The following is a 23,372-nucleotide window of genomic DNA, read 5'->3' on the forward strand; positions in this document are numbered from 1 at the left end:
CCTTAAGCCATTTTGCCACAACTTTGGAAGTGTGCTTGGGGTCATTGTCCATTTGGAAGTCTCATTTGCGATCAAGCTTTAACTTCCTGACTGATGTGTTGAGATGTTGCTTCAATATATCCACAAAATGTTCCCTCCTCATGATGCCATCTATTTTGTGAAGTGCATCAGTCCCTCCTGCAGCAAAGCACCCCCACAACATGATGCTGCCACCCCCATGCTTCACGGTTGGGATGGTGTTCTTCGGCTTGCAAGCCTCCCCCTTTTCCTCCAAACGTAATGATGGTCATTATGGCCAAACAGTTTTATTTTTATTTCATCAGACCAGAGGACATTTCTCCAGAAAGTACGATCTTTGTCTCCATGTGCAGTTGCAAACCGTAGTCTGGCTTTTTTATGGCGGTTTTTGAGCACTGGCTTCTTCCTTGCTGAGCGGCCTTTCAGGTTATGTCGATATAGGACTCATTTTACTGTGGATATAGATTATTTTGTTCCTGTTTCCTCCAGCATCTTCACAAGGCCCTTTGCTGTTGTTCTGGGATTGATTTTCACTTTTCGCACCAAAGTATGTTAATCTCTAAGAGACAGAATGCGTCTCCTTCCTGAGCGGTATGATGGCTGTGTGGTCTCATGGTGTTTATACTTGCATACTATTATTTGTACAGATGAACGTGGTAACTTCAGGCATTTGGAATTTGCTCCCAAGAATGAACCAGACTTATGGAAGTCTACAATTTTTTTCTGAGGTTTTGGCTGATTTATTTTGATTTTCACATGATGTCAAACAAGGAGGCACTGAGTGTGAAGGTAGGCCTTGAAATACATCCCCAGGTACACCTCCAATTGACTAAAATAATGTCAATTAGCCTATCAGAATCTTCTAAAACCATGACATAATTTTCTGGAGTTTTCCACACTGTTTAAAGGTGCAGTCAACTTTAGTGTATGTACATTTCTGACCCACTGGAATTGTGATACAGTGAATTATAAGTGAAATAATCTGTCTGTAAACAATTGTTGGAAAAAGGACTTGTGTCATGCACAAAGTAGATGTCTTACCCGACTTGCCAAATCTATAGTTTGTTAACAAGAAATTTGTGGAGTGGTTGAAAAATAAATTTTAATGACTCCAACCTAAGTGTATGTAAACATCCGACTTCAACTGTATTTAATGCATTAGAACCTTGTTGTAAGTCATGTTTAAATAATGTTTTGTTCATTTCCCTTTCCCTTAAAATAATTGTTTAATGGTGCCATTATGTCTAATAGTCAATGCTACTTACTCTTATTTTTTTTTAAACTTTGTCTAAGAATGACTCCTATGTCCCGGGGACAGTTCCCAGCAGTACTATAGCAACCAAGGCATCTGTATGGCCCTTTGGCCTCCTGCTTCCTTCCACATGCACTAATGTCTCTCTCAGTCTACTCACTGCACATTTAACTGCACTGTCAATGAAATATTAGCTGCGTGCTCAGCATGTACTGACAAAATCAATTTAAATCTTCTTCTGAAAGTAATTTAGTGAGATTCTCCTGGGTTGAAGACTTTACCTCCATGCGTTATTGTGATCCGGAGCGGCCACTCAAATACAGTTGATTATGTTACTCTGTAGTTTGGTTTACTACACAATTTTGGTTTCAGCAAGGTAGTTAAGTTCACGGTAAGTGAATAACTAACTCTTGATAAGGTATCTCTTGATAAGGTATCTCTTGACAAGGTATCTCAGTTAACGGCTCTTGATAAGCTATCTCTTGACTGAAAGATGCTACAGTTTGCTTACTCTATAGCACAATGCGGGTAAGTGATAAACGAAAACCTTACTTTAAATGGGAGATACTACGTTTAATAGTAGGATTCTATGGGAGATGAGCACTGTCTATGAAGTGTCTATGTGGTATGGTAACACTGGTGCTGATACATGGAGTACATGCTGCTGCAGATATGTTAATGGAAGACCCACTCTTGCATGCAGCTTTACAGTAAGCATTGGGTCTTGTTCCTATGTCCGGTCCCTGCAATAACTGCAATTATCGATCATTGACTAACAGTGAAATGAATCTCCTTCTGAAGGATATACAGCTCAATTAGTTTCCCCATAGAGCTTCACAAGTGCTTACAGTATCAACACCATGATGTGTTTACTCTGAAGGGCCTCTAGACCTCCCCTATTAGAGAGTCGGGGTCATACTTGGACCAGAAATTGGCCCTGGTGTTTCTAACGCCACTCGCCCATTTTTCTTTTAAGTCCCCCGGTTATTAGCTTAATAATGATAATTTAAAACAAATAAAAATGTAGACAAGCCCACTGAGCTGAAGATGGACCAGGATCATTCCACCCGGAAAAACACAAGAAAGAGGTATGACACCTACCATCTCAGATTGTTCTATAATTGTTTCTGTTGTTTGAAAAAAGATGGGATTAGCATTCCTGCAACATCACTGTGTTGAAATATAATTTAATCTCTGAGAAATTAAGCCAATTGATTGCACCCACATTTTATTCATAGGATTCATATACAGTGGCAAGAAAAAAGTATGTGAACCCTTTGGAAATACCTGGATTTCTGCATAAATTGGTTATAACATTTGATCTGATCTTCATCTAGGTCACAACAATAGACAAACACAGTCTGCTTAAACTAATAACACACAGACAATTATAGATTTTCATGTCTTTATTGAACACACTGTGTAAACATTCACAGTGCAGGGTGGGAAAAGTATGTGAACCCTTGAATTTAATAACAGGTTGATCCTCCTTTGGCAGCAATAACATCAACCAAATGTTTTCTATAGTTGCGGATCAGACCTGCACAACAGTCAGGAGGAATTTTGGACCATTTCTCTTTACAAAACTGTTTCAGTTCAGCAATATTCTTGGGATGTCTGGTGTGAACTGCTCTCTTGAGGTCATGCCACAGCATCTCAATCGGGTTGAGGTCAGGACTCTGACTGGGCCACTCCAGAAGGCGTATTTTCGTCTGTTGAAGCCATTTCGTTGTTGATTTTGCTTCTGTATTTTGAGTCGTTGTCCTGTTGCATCACCCAAATTCTGTTGAGCTTCAATTGGCGGACAGATAGCCTAACATTCTCCTGCAAAATGTCTTGATAAACTTGGGAATTAATTTTTCCGTCGATGATAGCAAAGCTGTCTGGGCCCTGAGGCAGCAAAACAGCCTCAAACCATGACGCTCCCTCCACCATACTTTACAGTTGGGATGAGGTTTTGGTGTTGGTGTGCTGTGGCTTTTTTTATCCACACAGTGTTGTGTGTTCCCTCCAAACAACTCAACTGTAGTTTCATCTGTCCACAGAATATTTTGCCAGTAGCGCTGTGGAACATCCGGGTGCACTTTTGCAAACTTCTGATGTGCAGCAATGGGTTTTTTTGGACAGCAGTGGCTTCTTCCGTGTTGACCTCCCATGAACACCATTCTTGTTTAGTGTTTTATGTATCGTAGACTTGTCAACAGATATGTTTGCATGTTCCAGAGATTTCTGTAAGCCTTTAGCTGACACTCTTGGATTCTTCTTAACCTCATTGGGCATTCTGCACTGTGCTCTTGCAGTCATCATTGCAGGACGGCCACTTCTATGGAGAGTTGCAACAGTTCTGAACTTTCTCCATTTATAGCCAATTTGTCTTAACATGGACTGATGAACGTCAAGGCTTTTAGAAATATTTGTGTAACCCTTTCCAGCTTTATGCAAGTCAACAATTCTTAATATTAGGTCTTCTGAGATCTCTTTTGTTCGAGACATGGTTCACATCAGACAATGTTTCTTGTGAATAGCAAACTCAAATTTTGTGAGTTTTTTTTATAGGGCAGGGCAGCTCTAACCAACATCTCCAAACTCATCTCATTGATTGAACTCCAGGTTAGCGGACTCCTGACTCCAATTAGCGTTTGGAGAAGTCATTAGCCTTGGGGTTCACATACTTTTTCCAACCTACACTGTGAATGTTTAAATTATTTATTCAATATAGACAAGAAAAATACAATAATTTGTGTGTTATTAGTTTAAGCACACTATGTTTGTCTATTGTTGTGACTTAGATGAAGAACAGATCAAATTTGATGACCCATTTATACAGAAATCCAGGTAATTCCAAAGGGTTCACATACTTTTTCTTGCCACTGTAATACTCAATAAATATAGTACCTAACATCTGAATTGGACCAAACGTTTTTCTAACAATGAGTTAGACATGAGGAATCGAAAAACATTGTCAAAAACCACACCCACACACCACGCCAGTCCCACACCAACAATGAGTATATACAATGCTCAAAGAAATAAAGGGAACACTAAAATAACACGTCCTAGATCTGAATGAATGAAATTTTCTTATTAAATACTTTTTTCTTTACATAGTTGAATGTGCTGACAACAAAATTATCAATGGAAATCAAATTTATCAACCCATGGAGGTCTGGATTCTGAGTCACACTCGAAATTAAAGTGGAAAACCACACTACAGGTTGATCCAACTTTGATGTAATGTCCTTAAAACAAGTCCAAATGAGGCTCAGTAGTATGTGTGGCCTCCATGTGCCTGTATGACCTCCCTACAACGCCTGGGCATGCTCCTGATGAGGTGGCGGATGGTCTCCTGAGGGATCTCCTCCCAGACCTGGACTAAAGCGTCCTCCAACTCCTGGACAGTCTGTGGTGCAACGTGGCGTTGGTGGATGGAGTGAGACATGATGTCCCAGATGTGCTCAATTGGATTCAGGTCTGGGGAACAGGCGGGCCAGTCCATAGCATCAATGCCTTCCTCTTGCAGGAACTGCTGACACACTCCAGCCACATGAGGTCTAGCATTGTCGTGCATTAGGAGGAACCCAGGGCCAACCGCACCAGCATATGGTCTCACAAGGGGTCTGAGGATCTCCTCTCGGTACCTAATGGCAGTCAGGCTACCTCTGGCAAGCACATGCTGTGCGGCCCCCCAAAGAAATGCCACCCCACACCATGACTGACCCACCGCCAAAACGGTAATGCTGGAGGATGTTGCAGGCAGCAGAACGTTCTCCACGGCGTCTCTAGACTGTCAAGTCTGTCACATGTGCTCAGTGTGAACCTGCTTTCGTCTGTGAAGAGCACAGGGCGCCAGTGGTGAATTTGCCAATCTTGGTGTTCTCTGGCAAATACCAAACGTTCTGCACGGTGTTGGGCTGTAAGCACAACCCCCACCTGTGGACGTCGGGCTCTCATACCACCCTCATGGAGTCTGTTTCTGACCGTTTGAGCAGACACATGCACATTTGTGGACTGCTGGAGGTCATTTTGCAGGGCTCTGGCAGTGCTCCTCCTGCTCCTCCTTGCACAAAGGCGGAGGTAGCGGTCCTGCTGCTGGGCTGTTGCCCTCTAACGGTCTCCTGATGTACTGGCCTGTCTCCTGGTAGCGCCTCCATGCTCTGGACACTACGCTGACAGACACAGCAAACCTTCTTGCCACACTCTCATTGATGTGCCATCCTGGATGAGCTGCACTACCTAAGCCACTTGTGTGGGTTGTAGACTCCGCCTCATGCTACCACTAGAGTGAAAGCACCGCCAGCATTCAAAAGTGACCAAAAGATAGCCAGGAAGCATAGGAACTGAGAAGTGGTCTGTGGTTATCACCTGCAGAACCACTCCTTTATTGGGAGTGTCTTGCTCATTGCCTATAATTTCCACCTGTTGTCTAATCCATTTGCACAACAGCATGTGAAATGTATTGTCAATCAGTGTTGCTTCCTAAGTGGACAGTTTGATTTCACAGAAGTGTGATTGACTTGGAGTTACATTGTGTTGTTTAAGTGTTCCCTTTATTTTTTTGAGCAGTGTAGTATGTAGAGGGGTGGCAGGTAGCCTAGTGGGTAGAATGTTAGGTCAGCAACCGAAAGGTTGCTAGATCAAATCCCCGAGCTGACGAGGTAAACAATCGGTCGTTCTGCTCCTGAACAAGGCGGTTAAACCCACTGTTTCCAGGCTGTCATTTTAAATAACAATTTGTTCTTATCTGACTTGCCTAGTTAAATATAATTTTTTTACATATAAGTTCTCTTTGTATGACAAGTGTTACAAAGAGGCTCGGAGAATTGTTTTGTCACCATATGTAATGTATTCTGTAAAAAATGAATTTGGTGATGTTTTTTCCACCAGTTTAGAGAAATTATTCATTGAAGTTGTTCGGTTTTACGACCCATCCTCGATCCTGATATTAACAGGTTCTGACCACTAGATGGTACTGTTCCATGTGATTTTCCTTCATCCCTGAACTCCAGACAATGGTACCAAATGTATCTGATTATTTGAAGGTGCAAGGTGCAAGTTAATTGAATTGAATGACTTGATTAAACGTCTCCCTTAAAAAAAGAATAATGTTTTACTAGATGTGTAGCCTAGTTCCCTGCGTTCCCTCCCACTCCTGCCCGACAGACAATGTGCTGTGTTCACCATACTCCTCTGCTGCAGTCACTGGCTCTTAATGGCCTCACAGCCATGAATATTAGATAAACTTTCCCTCGCCAGCAGAAAATGATGATGAGCTGTGATAAAATACACAGGCCGGCCAAGTGCTGAAAAAAACAACCTATAAAAAAACACATCAATGTCCTATATTTTGAGGGTCCATGTTGTTGAGCTTGGTCTCTGTATTAGTAACTGACAATACAAACAAATGGCCACAAAGTGAAAAAATTGACAAGCCACCGGCGTGACTCAGTGTGTTTTTGCTCTGCCTAATGACACTGCGGACTCCAAGGCTCTTGGACAACTTCATCGTAAGTCATCTATTGAGATTCCTATGGGAGCCTCCCTCCTTATCGAGGTAATAATTCTGCAGCTGGGACACAGGCCATTACTAAAGCGGGGTGGGGAGATGGGGGGAGTGGGGGAGTGGGGGGATAAGAGAGCCAAAGATAAATTAGATAGAGAGGGAGTCACACACATCTGCATCCTAAACCAAGGAACACCATTTGGTTTTCGCTCCTCTTGTCTTGGAACTCTTTCCTTTTGACTTAACCTCTAATTCAAGACCATTCAGGGTCATTCTTTTGGTGTATCACTGTGCCTGGTCTAGAGAGATGGATGTATGAGCGGATGGAAGTTACCTGCAACCACAAGCAGCCCAGAGAGTAGACTGTCTTCAGAGTGCTGGGTGTCTCTCACACGCTAAGGAGACATGGCGGGGGATATTGTGGTGGGGATTCTCTATAACTTAGTATTACCTCTTCTTCTGCTTGCAGGTAAGTTGACCTTTATTTTACTTTTTATTCTTATGGGGCTGAAAATGTACAGTAACAATTCAAGTGTCAGTCCCCAATGCAGAAGGACTGTGGATGTGTTAGTTATTGAGGTAATAGTAGTGACTTTTAGAGTTACATTGAGAGATTCTGCCTTTTTAAAGTGATCTAATAATATTGCTACAAGCACCATTTTGTATGCTTTCTGGAAAACATGTTTTATTTTGGAGACATGTTGTTTGGGGGAATATGCAGATTAATCAATTATGTCTTGTTTCCCCTGATGGCAATTCTTTGACTGGACACAGAAACATTGTATATTGTGATCATGCAGCAATTGAGTAACTTGTGCTGTAAAACTGTAATGGGGAATACAATGTTTAAGTTGTAGAATAGTATGTTTATTGTATTGTAAAATTTAAGACATATTTTACATGTTAAGGTGTCATTACATTCAGTAAGTATTCCAATTTTCTAGCTTAGAATTAAGTAAAGAAAATCAAGATTTCAAGTAAATTCAATAAGAAAACAATACAATAATCGTTCAATTATGCTTTCCTTCATTTGAGTGTTTTGTGTTGGTAAAAGATTGAGAAAGTTAAAACCTTGACCCATGATTTTGTTGTCAGTTTCATTGCCATTGTTGGTCCAAGAAGCCACACTGTTTGTTTTTTTTAGCTGCTAACTTGTTTACTGTGTGATGGAGTTTTGTTCAGTCCAACACTAATGCATTTTGAATTTGCAGGTGCAATGGATCATAGTATTTTATTACCAATGCCTTGTCTCTTTGATGGATAATACTGTAAGCTACTTGTTTCTAGCAGGTCTTCTTCATCTGTATTTATTTGGATTTTCAGTAGGACAGACTCAACATAATGAAAAATCTCATAAAATACAACATCAAGGACAAGAAATGAAAATCATACCTCGATATTATATTCAGATTAACATCAATGTAAAATCACTGTTTTCTCTCCTTAGCGTCATCATTCCGGTACAATGGTCTGTCTGTGGTGTATTTCCTTTTCTTTCTCACCCTTCCCTTGCTGCCAAACCCCTCTCTCACCACCATGCAAGGTAAGACTTCAGAGGAACACCACTGGCTTGGAAATGGCACCCCTACAGTAGTAGACAATAAAGAATAGGGTGGATTTTATTCTAAGCTTCAAGGCCTTCTCTGTTTGAATGTTTGCTAATAAACACGGCCCCTGTGTTTTTTTTCAAAATAGTGTTAATCAAGGCCATGACATCTAATGCTGATGATGTTTGATTTCAGCCATGGAATGTGGGAACTGACGACCACTGATGGTGTGTGTGTGTGTGTGTGTGTGTGTGTGTGTGTGTGTGTGTGTGTGTGTGTGTGTGTGTGTGTGTGTGTGTGTGTGTGTGTGTGTGTGTGTGTGTGCGCGTGTGATTCATCAACTCATTTTGATCAACATACAACATGTCCATTCTATTTTAGATTGATCAATAAGGTTGCTGAATTAAAGGATTGGTCATGTACTTTGTAAAGGGATGTGGCCTGTATGGTCTTATCTATTATGTATAACCTAGTAATTATATAGTTGAATTAAAAGTTGTGGTGTCAGCTCTTGTAAAATGGTTTTCTTGCATGCTGGACTTTTCTCTTCAATTCCTCGTAGAACCTTATCCATCTCTTCGTCTCGCTAATATGATATCACCCCTGGCTTGAGTGGCCGGGGGATGGTGCAGAGATCAAACACATCATACTGAAGCAGAATTGACCGGCCTTTACTTGGGAGGGCAGAAATGAAGAAAAGCTTTTTAGTAAAAACATGGCATCAGAAAGAATTCAGACCCCTTCCCTTTATCCACATTTTGTCACGTTACAGCCTTGTTTTAAAATTGATTAAATAAAAAAATGCCCTCATCAATCTACACACAATACCCCATAATTACAAAGCATTAACAGGGTTTAAGACATTTTTGCAAATGTATTATAAGTAAAAAACAGAAATACCTTATTTACAGAAGTATTCAGACCCTTTGCTATGAGACCCGAAATTGAGCTCAGGTGCACCCTGTTTCCATTGATCATCCTTGAGATGTTTCTACAACTTGATTGGAGTCCACCGGTGGTAAATTCAATTGATTGGACATATATTTGGAAAGGCACACTATATATGGTCCCACAGTTGACAGTGCATGTCAGAGCAAACACCAAGCCATGAGGACGAAGGAATTGTCTGTAGAGCTCCGAGACAGGATTGTGTCGAGGCACAGATCTTGGTAAGGGTACCAAAAAAATCCCCAAGAACACAGTGGCATCCATCATTCTTAAATGGAATAAGTTGGAACCACCAAGACTCTTCCTAGAGCTGGCTGAGTCTTATCAGGAAAACTGACCAATCGGAGAAGGGCCTTCGTCAGGGAGGTGACCAAGAACCCAATGGTCACTCTGACAGAGCTCAAGAGTTCCTCTGTGGAGATGAGAGAACATTCCAGAAGGACAAACATCTCTGCAGCACTCCACCAATCAGGCCTTTATGGTAGAGTGACCAGACGGAAGCTACTCCTCAGGAAAAAGGCACATAAAGGACTGTCAGAAAAAAAAGATCCTCTGGTCTGATGAGACCAAGATTGAACTCTTTGGCCTGAATGCCAAGCATCACGTTTGTAGGAAACCTGTAACCATCCCTACCATCCATGGTGGTGGCAGCATCATGCTGTGGAGATGTTTTTCAGCGGCAGGGACTGGGAGACTAGTCAAGATCAAGGGAAAGATGAATGGTGCAAAGTACAGAGAGATCCTTGATGAAAACATGCTTCAGAGCGCTCAGGACTTCAGACTGGGGCGAAGGTTCACCTTCCAACAGGACAATGACCCTAAGCACACAGACAAGAAAACGCAGGAGTGGCTTTGGAACAAGTCTCTGAATGTCCATGAGTGGCACAGCCGGAGCCCGGACTTGAACCCGAGCAAACATTTCTGGAAAGACCTGAAAAAAGCTGTGCAGCAACGCTCCCCATCCAACCTGACAGAGCTTGAGAGGATCTGCAGAGAAGACTGGGAGAAACTCCCCAAATACTGAATACTTACATAAATGCATTTTAGTTTTTTAATTTAAAAAAAACTGCAATCATTTCTACAAACCTGTTTTTGTTTTGTCATTATGGGGTATTGTGTGTAGATGGATGAGGAAAAAACAATTTCATTTTAGAATGAGGCTGTAATGTAACAAAATGTGAAAAAAGTCAAAGGGTTTGAATCTTTTCTGAATGCACTGTAGAACGTTTCAAAATACAGAAAGTGTCACATGATGTGTTTTGTATCATATGATGCAAAACGCCAGTGATGGAAATAGTACTCATTGTCATACTTGAGTAAAAGTTAAAAAGTTAAATTAAATGCTATATATCAAATTCATTACATTATGCAAACCAGAGGGCATGATTTTCTTGCTTTTAAAATGTAAGGACTGACATCAGACGTCATTTACCAAAGCAGTAGTTGTGTCCAGTGAGTCTGACAGACCGGAGGCAGTTGGGATGACAGCAGGTTATATGGATAGGTGTGGGAGGTAGGCCATTTTGCTGTCCTGCCTGAGCATGCGAAACCTAACTATTATTTTGTACATATTTTCTTTAGGAATGTAGTGCAGTAAAAGTTGCAAATATAAATAGTAAAGTAAAGTACCACAAAAAACGATATAGTTATTTTACACCACGTCAAATGCATCATACTGTGTCACTTTCTGTATTTTTGTTAAAGTTCCATTGGCTATCTTGAAAACCTGATTGCTGACAGGCAAACCTTTTTTGAGATTATATCAACAGTGAACTAATGGAATACCAAAATATAGGTTTGAGTTGGATTTTCTTTTAAATACAAGTGTTTTCTTTTTGATTAAGTTTGTTCTGATGTTCAGGCGAATCCAGTTCCATGTTGGCTACTTTAGTAGACTCTTGATCACAGAAACTGCTTGTAAGGCACAAAGGGCTCTATTTTCAGCTGGCGATAAGGAGGCGCAAGTGTCAAACGCCGGTTAGTTTGCAGTTTCGTCGTGTAAAAACTGGCGCACTGGCATTTTCCACTCCTTATGCCAGGCTCGGCAATTTACCTGTCTAACATTAGCCACTTGCGCTGGGAATATTTGATGTGTGTCCTTAAAAACAACCGCAAACGTGGCATTTTCCTGCAGCGCCAAAGGGACGTTTTAAAACCAACCAAAGCAGGTTTTAACAGTAACACAGTTGCTAATGGCATAGATTTTGAGAGTAGAAGCGCAGCCTATCCTGCCGTGATGCACAGTGCGCTTGGAATGAGAGGTGTACCTTTTGCACTGTGAATCTGGTATTAATAAGCAACATAAAAAAACATTTGCATTCTCCCATTTAATTTAATTAGATATAAAAACCAATCATTAATCAAAGCTGGTTAACAACGTGGCATAGGGGCGTCTTTTTTTAAATCCTGGCCATGCATTAGTCAAGTAGCCTATAAATAACGGGGTTTTAAATGGTCTACTGACGGTGCCTTGTCCTCATGCTTTTTATGCTTCACAATTCACATAACTGCATAGTTAATTTCGCTGGTTCAATTAGACAATCCATCCCCATTTTCAAAAAGCACCACTCGTCCGATTATCAAAGACACGCTCCTGCAAACTACTCAGTATAATGCCATATCAACAGGGGATTTTTTTTTTGAATGTGCCTCGCACATAGGCAGTGAATGATACAATTGACAGGAGCCTAGTATTTTGTATAGACATGCGTGTGCACACACTGCCATGGAACAATAGATGCAATTAATGATATCACGCTTCTGGCCGAATTCTATATAGAAATATTTATGTTGTTCTAAAAAAAAGATAGCTTGTTTTTCGTTTCATTTGATTAAAAACCAAGCATAGCCTCTCCCCTCATTTAAGGCGTTGTTTTTTTATACCTGCCCAACGCATTCGCCAAATAGCAGCCTATCAATAGATGGTTTGTCTCATGAGACTGCTTTGAAATAAATATTAATCACCAAAGCTTTATTAAAATATCAAGTTTGGGAGCAGAGAAACAGTGTGTGGACTTCCCCCTTTTTAATCATAATTTTTTGGGACGTGCGTAAAACCCTCCATTTATCCATATGCCCATTATGAAATGATGGGATGAGGGATGAAATGTTGCCGGTGACCCTCATATTTAGAAGCAAAAGTAAGGAGCCTTGCACGAGCCTTGGCTTGTGCGAGCCAGAGTCATATTTAGAAACATTTATGTTATTTTCCTGCAACATTAGCTTGTTTCCCATTTAATTTGATGAAAAACCTAAATATAATATATATTTCCATATTGAAGCCATGCACAGCTCACTCTCTGTAAGTATAGAGACAAATGGGATCTGCATTGCAGCAGTAGACTCCACCACTATCCTCAGCCATTAAGATAGGGGGAAAATGGAGTAGAAAAGGCCATAAAAAGTAACAGCCTAATTACATGTAGTAGTCCCTATATGAATGATAACAGAATACAGACTGTCTGATCTGAATGCTTTGTATGTGTCTTTGACATGTTGAAATTAAGAAATATGTTTTGTTTCTCAAAAAAAAAGGAAAATATATTATTTTCTACCTCTGTTAATCTGTGTCTCTGGTCTTGTATTTCTAAAGGAAAAACAGGGAAGTTCCTGCTGCTCATCTGTTCTACCAGCGTGACGTTTCTGGCTCTCCAGTGTTTCATGCAGATCACTTTTGCCTACGTACCTCAGAATGGTAAGATAACACCAGCCTCTATCAGCTCACGAAGCCACTAACAACAGACTACTCAGAGATGCTGCGGAACACCGCCCAAAATAGAGGCCGAAAAGTTTGTTTAAGCATTTCAATACACGGAGAGTATGATGAACGTATTACTTACTCATTCAATGAACATTTCATGAGGGTGGATGTTGCTTTGGCATTTTGCTGATACGACTAAACTTGATCCTCTGTCTGAAATATTTGTGTTGTTCAACAGAGAACGAATATTGGGAAAATGTTCTCTACCATTTGGGCATTGTACGGTAGGGCCACATTTTGTTGATGTTTTTAAAGCAGACTTAGGTGGTGTTTCTAATGCAGGTGTTGTTCATCAGATTGTCTTGTGTTCTGTCCCCAGGTTCAGTTTGGTGGATGCAGGGAACACTTTGCGTCTCTTAGCCCCTGATCTGGGGCTCTTCCTGTCTGGGCTCTTCATACTCTGCCTGGTCAGGAAGCTGCTGTGCCCCACGCCACATCTTAATGTCCACGAGAACTGCATCAAACCCTCTGACCCTGAGGTATCCACATGGCCAATTTCATTTGCCACTTTTGTTCAATTCACAGCATAGTTTTACCATTATTGTTTTACCTGAGAGCTTTAGAAAAGTGCATCATACATGGTGATATGTTGTAAAGGATTTCAAGAATGTGAAGGTAGGTCACCTTCTCACGCAGTATGTCAGCACCTCTACTCTAGTGGTTTGAGCATGGTCCTCCTTCAACTTGAATCTGTTAGAAAGTCAAATAGTGTTATGAAACAACACCAACTTCTTGTCCACCAAACTTGTGCTCTTTTGACAAAGCAGGATGTGGAGATGTCCGACTCAGAGTCTGAAGTCGAAAGTGATGTCACAGATGGCTCGTCCTGTGACAGCTCAGATGAAATCACAGCGGCGCCGCTAACCCCTCCTCAGTTTGTCCAGAAGTTCATTGCATTTGCCCTTGGACTGCGCCTCTTGCTGTCCGCCATCATGAACACAGCAGGGAAAGTAGTGGTCACCATACTACTGGGGCTGGCAGGTACATCTCAAAAAGCTGCCACTTTGGACTCTCATGTATTTGTCTTGCATGCCAGATGTAAAGTCTTGCATTGGCTCAGCATTCTCTTGCTGTCCAACTCAGCCAAAATAAGACACATTTACTATCTGCTCCCGCACGTTACTATAATCTTCTCTTTTCTCCCCTTGACTGGTCCTCTTTCCCCTGTACCAGGCATCGCCCTACCCTCCCTGACTTCGGCAGTGTATTTCGGGACATTTCTGGGCTTGGTGTGGTGGTGGGTGTGTCTTCGCTCCCTCAGCCTGCTGTTTTTCAGTACCCTCTGCGTGATGATGGCTATATTCAGCGCTGGTCACCTGCTGTGCCTCTACCTGTACCAGCTTCCCCTGGTCCAACAGATCATACCCCCACAGGACATCTACGCCAGGTAGGGTCACAGGAACAGGATGTAGCAACGCTGGACACTGGCTGGATGCTGACTGTGCAGATACACACTATCCTTTTAACCATATTGGTTTGCTGGCTGAAAAACAGATTGTATTTATTCACACTTGTCGAAATACCAAATAATTACACACTCTATTACACTGGACACAGGCATATACAAATCATTGTTAATTAATTGTCATAAACTAATACATGCCCGTCTTCCAATTTCAGTATATACTTGATCTATCTACTGTGAATGTTGTTTGTATACCAATCTGGTCTATCCAGAACTAAAGTCTTGCGTAATTAGTCAGATGCTCGATTAAGTTCTGAGTCTATATGTAGCAAGAGAAGAGATCGGAACCGGAACAAAGAGCAAACGAGTCTATGGGCCAAATGTCCCCTCCCCTTCCAAAATTTGAAAGATGCTAACGCCTGGGAAATCGTGGTTTGTCCGAAGCACCGGAACTAATACTGCTCGTTATCTCACGCATTCCGTTGTATCGTGAGAGATCTACGGTCCCATTTTTGTTTACATGGTCTGTCCCAAGAGATTAATCGCCCTCTGGTTTTGTTCAGGCTGTTTGGTATGACAGCGTTCATCCGGACCAATGAGACTGAGCCATACAGTCTGGGTCTGCAGGCAGATGTCAGCTGGCCTATCTTCATCAACCCCATGGTGCTGCTGCTCCTCTATTACACAATGGTGGCTTTGCTGCACAAGTGGGTCTACATCCCTGAAGAAGAGGTACTTTACCTAGACTGAGACTCTAATGCAACTTAGACCTTCATAGTGAATAGCTGCATCTGAAAATGAACCCTATTCCCTATATAGTGCACTACTGTAAATGGGGAAGGGCTCTATATAGTGAATAGGGTGCCATGTCAGACGCTGTCAATGTCTTGTGGATTAAATAAAACTTTGCTGGTTTATCCTTTGTTGGAAGTGTTAAGTGTGTCAGCCATTTCATGGTGCTGTCTTTGTATTTCTGCTAGGATACTCTGGTGAAGTCTGAGAGTCCAGTAGAAATCCCTGAGGATCCCCCCAGCTTCTCCAAGATCTTATTCATCTCAGGAGACAGATTGGAGGTCTTGAAATCTACTACAGTTCTAGTTTTCTTCTACATTCTCCTGTAGTTTTACCATCATGATTTTCTACAGATTTCTGGAACAATTGTATTTTTTATTTTGCAGCTACTGACCAGTACGGATGAGGAAACTTACATGCCAGATGAGGAGGTGCAGGAGGTACATTCTGCTCTCCCAATGTGTTGTCATAACTACCTTAACGGGACGTTACATGTCTGGTTAGACACCGTACATTCGGTGCGCATTACTTTTCTTCAAAGCCAAAATTCCTAAGCACACTGTTTTTCCTCTGCAGCCAATGGTCTTACTGATGAGCAGCTCATGGCATGATCTGAGAGGTCAGGAGATGGGGATACTGCAGGAAGGGCCAGGGGCAGGGTATGCAAACTGCTACCCTCCACCACAATATGAAGGAATAGACTTGTCACCCTCACAAGGTATGTACCTGCCAGCCTTACCAATGTCCAAGTCAAATCTACTCCAGGGTCCATTATTTGGTAGAATTACCACAATGTTCGGTTATAGACGAAAGGTTTGACTTATGGGATGTTTTTTTTTTATCCACCTGGATATTTTGATGTTACCCAGTCATGAATATATGGTAGGAATTGAATATTGAATACATTTTCATCACTAGTGTAGAAACTGATACAACATATCCTTAAAATATGACAATTATATGGTATAACAACTTTCCTAAACTCCATCTTCTGCTGTTTTCCTCTCTCAGAGTCAGAAGAGGTTGAAGAGAAGGAGAGGAGGAGTGAGGTGTCTATGAAGGAGGGATGGAGTGAGGTGTCTATGAGGCAGGAGAGGAGTGAGGTGTCTATGAGGGAGGGGAGGAGTGAGGTGTCTTCGAGGGACGGGAGGAGTGAGGTGTCTATGAGGGAGGGGGGGAGTGAGGTGTCTATGAGGGCGGGGGGGAGTGGGGTGTCTATGAGGGAGGGGAGGAGTGAGGTGTCTATGAGGGAGGGGAGGAGTGAGGTGTCTATGAGGGAGGGGAGGAGTGAGGTGTCTACGAGGGAGGGGAGGAGTGAGGTGTCTTCGAGGGACGGGAGGAGTGAGGTGTCTATGAGGGCGGGGGGGAGTGGGGTGTCTATGAGGGAGGGGAGGAGTGAGGTGTCTATGAGGGAGGGGATGAGTGATGTGTCTATGAGCGAGGAAGAGAATGGCCCCAGTGGACTGGCTGTGCTTGGCCTGTTCATCATGAAGCACAGCTACATCAGCGCACTCATCATCATGATGGTAAACCACTTCCTTTCCACAACGCTATTAAAGTTTTGGTGTAGACATTAGTCATTCAACAACTAACTCTCTGAAAACAATTCCTTTAAAAGTCTAACTGAATAGAGCTACGTTACCTTTACATTACCTTGCCATCTTTAAACATGAACATGGGTATGACTATAAGATGTGTGGCATGCCTCCTGTGTTCCTTCAACCACTCAGGTGTGGAGCATCACCTATAACAGCTGGCTGACGTTCGCCCTGCTGGTGTGGTCGTGTGTGATCTGGATGATGCGTGACCGTCGGCGCTACGCCATGATGAGCGCTCCCTTCCTGGCGGTGTACGGCACCTTGCTGTTGCTGCTCGCCTTCCTGAGCGGCCTGAGGCTGCGGCGGGATGAGCTGTACCCTGGCCTGCCACATGCCATGCTGGTGGACTTTGACATGGCCATCTACCCAGCACCCTGCATCCACCTGGGAGGCAAGGTGTTGTACACCTTCAGCTTTTGGCTGCTGTTCCGGCAACAACAGAAGGAGAAACAGGAAGAGCAGGATCTCAAGGAGTCTGAGGAGTCTCTGGAAGAAGTGAAAGTACTCCCACGTATGGACTCCTCTCTTTAGATGCACCCTTTATGGCTTTACATTGATAACGTCACGTTCTCAAATTCAGTTACGATGCATTAGAAATGGACGTGATATTATTCCTAGGTGTTTATAACAAGCTTCACTTAACAGTGCTCTCTAACTCATAGGTGTTTGAACCTTGGCCCAGGTACGGTGACATGTTCTACATTGTGCTCCTCCTCTCCCTCAGCGGATGAAGGTGAAACCTCTCCCATAATGGAGATGCTGGGTTCAGCGGTCAAAGGAAACCTGGTGAAGTACTGGATCCTGTTCTGCTGCTCCATGTTCTTTGTGGTCAGCTTCTCCGGGAAGGTGATGGTCTACAAGATCCTCTACATCGTGCTGTTCCTCTTCTGTGTCGTCCTCTACCAGGTGGGCCTCATATATATGACTCCTAGATAGCGTTGTGGTGTATGTCAGTGGTGATGTGTATGCTGCACATGATATACAATGTACAGTACAACTTTACTGTCCATGTTCCAGGGAACAACGGATATTACTGAACTCCTCCAGATTGCACACATCTCAGGGTGGCCGGTAGGCTAGCAGTTAAGAGCGTTGGGCCCGTAACCGAAAGGTCGAAATCCCAGAGCCGACAGGTGATACATCCGTCGTTGTGCCCTTGAGCAAGGAACTTAACCCCAGTTGCTCCTGTACGTCGCTCTGGATAAAAGTGTGCGCGGTAAATCACACATACGAGACGCTATAAACAGTCGGTTGTTTTTAAGAAGGGAAGGGAGAGAGAAACCAATGTACTCTGTGAAAGATAAGATTGTGTCAAACAAACAATCATAGTGGCTGTGGAATAGTTTCGTTCAATAGCTATATTAGTGGGTTAGTGGGTTTACCCGAAAGATTAATCCGACTCTGACTATGCAACTATCTTATCACTGACCTCACTATCGGTATGACACATTTACCGCCCGGCCTTACGGCCAAGACCTCAACAACAGCCAAAGGCTCTAAACTCTTATCAATAGAGCTTCCGTTATGAATATTGATCCGACCTCGTAAACACAGACACAAAACATTTCCGCGGCCATTTTCCTGGTTTCCCTCCCCGTCTGGTATTTCCGCTGACCTTTCAGCGCTGACCACTTACCTAATGGCCGAGCTACGACCTCACAGCATGCACACTGTCAGAAAGCCAATATGAACCTGACGTTTATCAGTGCCAGCAGCACCGCTGTTTCACACACTGTCTGACTGAGGGGAAATAAACAGCAATTGAGTAAAAGACGTAGGTGTTCTTACGTAAACAAATGTTGAATTTGAAATGAACATTTCAAGACACTGATGATAGATGGGCTCCCGAGTGGCAGCGGTCTAAGGCACTGCATCTCAGTGCTTGAGGCGTCACCACAGAGACCCTGGTTTGAATCCAGGCTGTGTCACGACCGGCTGTGATTGGAGTCCCATAGAGCGGTGCACAATTGTGTCCCACTGTGGTTCGGCCGGTGTAGGCTGTCATTGTAAATCAGAATTTGTTCTTAACTGACTTGCCTAGTTAAATAAAGGTTCAATAAAAATAGATGGTTGTGAAAAGGCAACTTGTTTTGTGGTCGCCTGTTGTCATATGAAATTTGTAACATATTTTACTGTTAATATTGCTCGCTATGGTCATTGGTATACCTATGATTATTGGTATACCAAAAATCCTGGGGAGCAATATTAACAGTTGTTTTATAAAGATCAACCTAACCCTGTGATTTCCCTCGGTTACTAGACAAATTTCATAGTGATTTGACCTGATTAGCATCATGGGATCTATGTTACCATTCCTCAGATCCGTTGTGACGTGTGGAGGCGAGTGCTGAAGTACTTCTGGGCGGTGGTGGTGGGCTACTCCATGGTGGTCCTGATTGCCATCTACATGTACCAATTCAAGACCGTCTCTGGCCTGTTCAGACAGATCATGGGCATGTCTGAGGAAGGGTGAGTGGGCATGGTGGCACTGTGGCCAACCCTGTACATTCATAACGCTGCTTATGCCTCCATATTGTTGTAGTCATCCCAAGACTTTGATGTACTACATTGTTAATTGATTGATTGATTGATTCATTGGCGCAAAAGTACTCATATCTTGTACCCTATGTCTAGAATTCTCCCTGATGGTCCATGGCTAAGGAACATTTGCGATTCACAGTGTCTTTGCATACTGTGACTGAGTTATTCTTATACAGATGTAGTAGGATCTTAATTTTATCACTATTTTGTTGCTGCAATTTTTCCTGCATAGCAGGAATTGCAAACTTGTGGTGAATTTTAGTTTTAAAAAGGATTGTTTTAAGTTTGTCAGACTTGACTTTAAAGAAAAATGTATCAACCCCGACCCAAAAGTGTCCACATAATCCACATAATAATTCACATTTGCTGCTGTAGCAAACTGGCTCAAAATTAAGATCCTACATCTGTTCGCTTAGTGCTGTCCCTGTCCCGCTCTGTCCTCTAGTCTGCGTGATCTCGGGTTGGAGCAATATGATACTGTGGAGCTGTTTGCTCGGATCCTCCTCCCTGCAGCCTTCCTATTGGCCTGCATCCTGCAGCTACACTACTTCAACCAGGACTTCCTGGATCTCACCAACCTGGACAACGTACCTGTCCACCACGGACCAACCAGGTGGGACAGCTTACCTGATCGTAACCACTGGGATAATGTGCTTTATATCAGGGAGGAGGGAGATATTAGTCCATTGAAGTGCTTCTCTCGTGTCAACTGGTATTTTTAGAGACATACATTTTCTTAATAACAAAAATATATGTACAATGGCGGTGGAGGCTGCTGAGGGGAGGACAGCTCATAGTAATGTCTGGAACGGTATCAAACGGCTCCAGCCATTAGCATGAGCCTGTCCTCCCCAATTAAGTCGCCACCAACCTCCTGTGCTGCAGAGAGATATTGAACATTTTGATCTGATTGGTCCCAAAAAAATGGTGTAAAACTTGCTGGGGTGTTCTTTCCTTTTTGGGGGGAAAAACAAGCTGTCTGTCATTCTCCACCCATCTCCTCTATGTTGTTGTGTCTCATCCGTTCTGTCCATCTCTTCACCCAGAGAGGAGGAGCTGAGGAACTCTGTCAATGTGATAGCTGACATGTAAGAGCTGTATTTTTGTCTCCGTGGATGGCATGCTTCACACAGTGGATTGCTCAGAGTTTGAGTCATCTTAAACAACCGTAGTTAGGCAAAAGCAAGGAGTGTAAAAATAGGTTCCTCTCATGGTATGATAACACGTCGGCGCCGTTATACGGCGAAAGCAGCACCCTTTGAGCGTGCAGATATATCATTTCATTCCATCCGTCCGTCATGAATTCGGAGTCATTTAAAATATGTCTTTTTCAGATAATTTCATGGAATGGATTTCTACCACTGTAAGTGCAGTGTTTAACTGGTGTTTGTTTTTCCTCAGAATGAAAGAAAACGTTGAAAAGTTACAGAAACGGTACGTTCTTCAAACACTTTCTTCCTCTACGTGGATGAAAACAGACCATGTATTGCATCATATATATATATATATATAATGTTGTCATACCGTATAATGTATTAAAATGACTACATCCACGATGGACTTGCCTACCCTCTTTCTGCTAGGATGGCGAAGGAGCAGAGCGAGCAGACGAGTGGGGAGTCGGAACGTGTGGGGAGTCAGGACACGTTGGAGAATGATGGACTGTCTGCCTCATCAGAGAAACCCGAGGAGGAGCAGGGGGAAACAAGTGTGTGCCACATAGACGCTGAGATTCCGATTCGAATTTACTGTACGAACAGTACATTTTAACAGCACAACGACAGTACAAGCAAACACGCCACATAAACAAGTCTGGGAAATCTAGCACAGCATTTCAGATCTCATATCTGACCTTATATCTGACCTTGAGTCTGATGTCCTTTTTGTGTCTGTCAGTTCCCCCAGAGGAGCGTCTGACCCAGTGGGGGTTGATTGTGGACAGGGCCAGCCTACTGCTGTTCCAGGCTCTGGCTCTCTTCCAGCGGGCTCAGGAGATGGGCTGGAGGCTGCTGGAGGTTCACAGCCTCAAGATTGTTTCCACTGGCATCATCTGGGTGTCCCTACAAGAGGTCAGATGTCTTTATGTGACCCTTGAACTCCACATTCTCATTGTACCTTGACCCCATTTATAGTACCTTCTATATTGTATTTACTGCATTTACACTGCCCTGATTTTCATCACCTAATATGTTATGCAGTGTAGGGCGTCTGCACAAAACATTTGTTTTTCTTTCTTTTTTCTTTGTGCCCAAGGTGTCCCTAATGAACTTCATGTTCCTGGTTCTGTGGACCTTCGCCCTGCCCTTCCCCCGGCTCCGCCCCATCGCCTCCAGTGTGTCCTCAGTCTGGGCCTGTGTCATGGTGGTGTGTAAGATGCTGTACCAGCTCAAGGTCATCAAACCTCTGGAGTACTCCTCCAACTGCACCGCTGTGAGTTCACTTAGCATGCGAAACACTGACCAAATATTCACTAATTCCACAGGCACAGCAATATATACTCAGTCATGGTTGGCTCCCATGGGGATTATGTCGTTTAGATACAATGGACTGTGTGTGCGTGTGCAATGCTTGCGTACGTGTGACTATCTACGTTTACAGTAGTATGTGTCTCTGTGTGTCAGAGCCTGGTGTCAGCTAACGGGACAGGGCTGGAGGGGAACATGGCAGAGCTGCTGAGGAGGTCTGTGCTGTATGTGAAGCCTGTTGACCCAGCCATATGGTGTGGAGCCCTGCGCAAGTGTGAAGACAGGATCCTGCCCTGTCTCAGCGTAAGACAAGCTTCTTACTCGGTGTCCGTGGTTATTCAGTAATATCGACATCATTTGTCAATCCTGCCATGCACTGTATAACCATGAAATGAATTGAAAGAGAGATTTTGGGATATATGCATATGTGCATATTAATAACAGATGAATGCATATCGGTAATACGGCACATGTAAATGAATATCCTCTCTATTATTAGCGTGGTAGCTTCATTGATCTGTGGTTCTATAGTTCAGTGGTCTGAGTGTTCTTCGGTTGTGTTTTTCTTTGACGTCAGAACCACCTGATGGTGCTGGGGCTGCTGGTGTTTGAGGTGACGGTCTCTCGACACCAGCTCTACTACCGCCTTCACAACAACCTCAAGGTCCCCACCTTCAGCATTATCTTCCAGGGCATCACACGCCAGCACCTGGACCATGGCATCCTGCCCTGCATCAAGTACTTCGTCAACTACTTCTTCTACAAGTTTGGCCTGGAGGTAGAGTAGCTCCAACCGATTCTTGGGGATGCAATAGCCTCTTTTACGGTTGACTTCCATTTGAGATTTGTATGACCTTTGCAGTGTTTTAATTTGAAATGCGGCTTCTGAAGTTATCTATAGTCGTCTTTGCTGTTAATCTATATGTTTTAATTTTTGTTGTGTCGTCACGGTGGTTGTATAGCTCTTTGAGATGGTCCTCCTGTCCCTCAGGTGTGCTTTGTGGTGGCGGTGAATGTGATTGGCCAGCGGATGGATTTCTACTCGCTGCTGCACGCCTGTGCTCTGATGGCCGTTCTGTCACGACGACGCAGGAAGGCCATGGGGGAGGTGTGGCCTAAGTACTGCTGCTTCACTGCAGGACTCATGGTGCTGCAGTACCTGCTCTGTATCGGCATCCCTCCCGCTCTCTGTGTCGGTAAGGAGAGATATGCTAAATGACGCTGACAATCACATGCATTTCAGGTGCTGAAGGAAGGTTAGAACACGTATTTTCCCGGACATCGAAAATAAGTCGCAAATGGATGTTGACTAGACTTATTTTCAGGACATCGAAAATAAGTATTTTACGGACGTCAAAGAGACATCTTATGGGGACGTTGAAAATATAAATTACAGACGTTGAAAATATAAATTACAGACGTTGAAAATATAAATTACAGATGTTGAAAATCTGTATTTCCGGTCATTGATTCTATGGACAAATTTCAACTGCACACACATTCTCAATGACGTACGCATTATATCACAATTACAGTGGGGCAAAAA

General features: G+C 43.1%; 1 protein-coding gene across 1 annotated transcript in view; it reads left to right on the forward strand.

Moving 5' to 3' along the window:
• Positions 1 to 7,175: 7,175 nt before the first annotated feature.
• LOC135559361 (piezo-type mechanosensitive ion channel component 2-like) overlaps positions 7,176 to 23,372 on the forward strand; it is a 29,970-nt gene continuing 13,773 nt past the window's right edge. Inside the window, exons 1-24 of the mRNA XM_064993528.1 lie at positions 7,176 to 7,239; positions 8,218 to 8,313; positions 12,858 to 12,959; positions 13,204 to 13,249; positions 13,345 to 13,504; positions 13,790 to 14,006; positions 14,199 to 14,412; positions 14,994 to 15,162; positions 15,411 to 15,503; positions 15,609 to 15,662; positions 15,799 to 15,940; positions 16,234 to 16,748; positions 16,953 to 17,331; positions 17,545 to 17,726; positions 19,141 to 19,289; positions 19,807 to 19,974; positions 20,408 to 20,449; positions 20,763 to 20,795; positions 20,945 to 21,069; positions 21,258 to 21,430; positions 21,615 to 21,791; positions 21,983 to 22,129; positions 22,404 to 22,604; positions 22,818 to 23,022. Coding sequence (XP_064849600.1) covers positions 7,176 to 7,239; positions 8,218 to 8,313; positions 12,858 to 12,959; positions 13,204 to 13,249; positions 13,345 to 13,504; positions 13,790 to 14,006; positions 14,199 to 14,412; positions 14,994 to 15,162; positions 15,411 to 15,503; positions 15,609 to 15,662; positions 15,799 to 15,940; positions 16,234 to 16,748; positions 16,953 to 17,331; positions 17,545 to 17,726; positions 19,141 to 19,289; positions 19,807 to 19,974; positions 20,408 to 20,449; positions 20,763 to 20,795; positions 20,945 to 21,069; positions 21,258 to 21,430; positions 21,615 to 21,791; positions 21,983 to 22,129; positions 22,404 to 22,604; positions 22,818 to 23,022 — 3,853 coding nt within the window. The remainder of the gene's footprint in view (positions 7,240 to 8,217; positions 8,314 to 12,857; positions 12,960 to 13,203; positions 13,250 to 13,344; positions 13,505 to 13,789; positions 14,007 to 14,198; positions 14,413 to 14,993; positions 15,163 to 15,410; positions 15,504 to 15,608; positions 15,663 to 15,798; positions 15,941 to 16,233; positions 16,749 to 16,952; positions 17,332 to 17,544; positions 17,727 to 19,140; positions 19,290 to 19,806; positions 19,975 to 20,407; positions 20,450 to 20,762; positions 20,796 to 20,944; positions 21,070 to 21,257; positions 21,431 to 21,614; positions 21,792 to 21,982; positions 22,130 to 22,403; positions 22,605 to 22,817; positions 23,023 to 23,372) is intronic.

Source organism: Oncorhynchus masou, chromosome 18 (assembly GCF_036934945.1).
Source record: "Oncorhynchus masou masou isolate Uvic2021 chromosome 18, UVic_Omas_1.1, whole genome shotgun sequence".
NCBI lineage: Eukaryota > Metazoa > Chordata > Actinopteri > Salmoniformes > Salmonidae > Oncorhynchus > Oncorhynchus masou.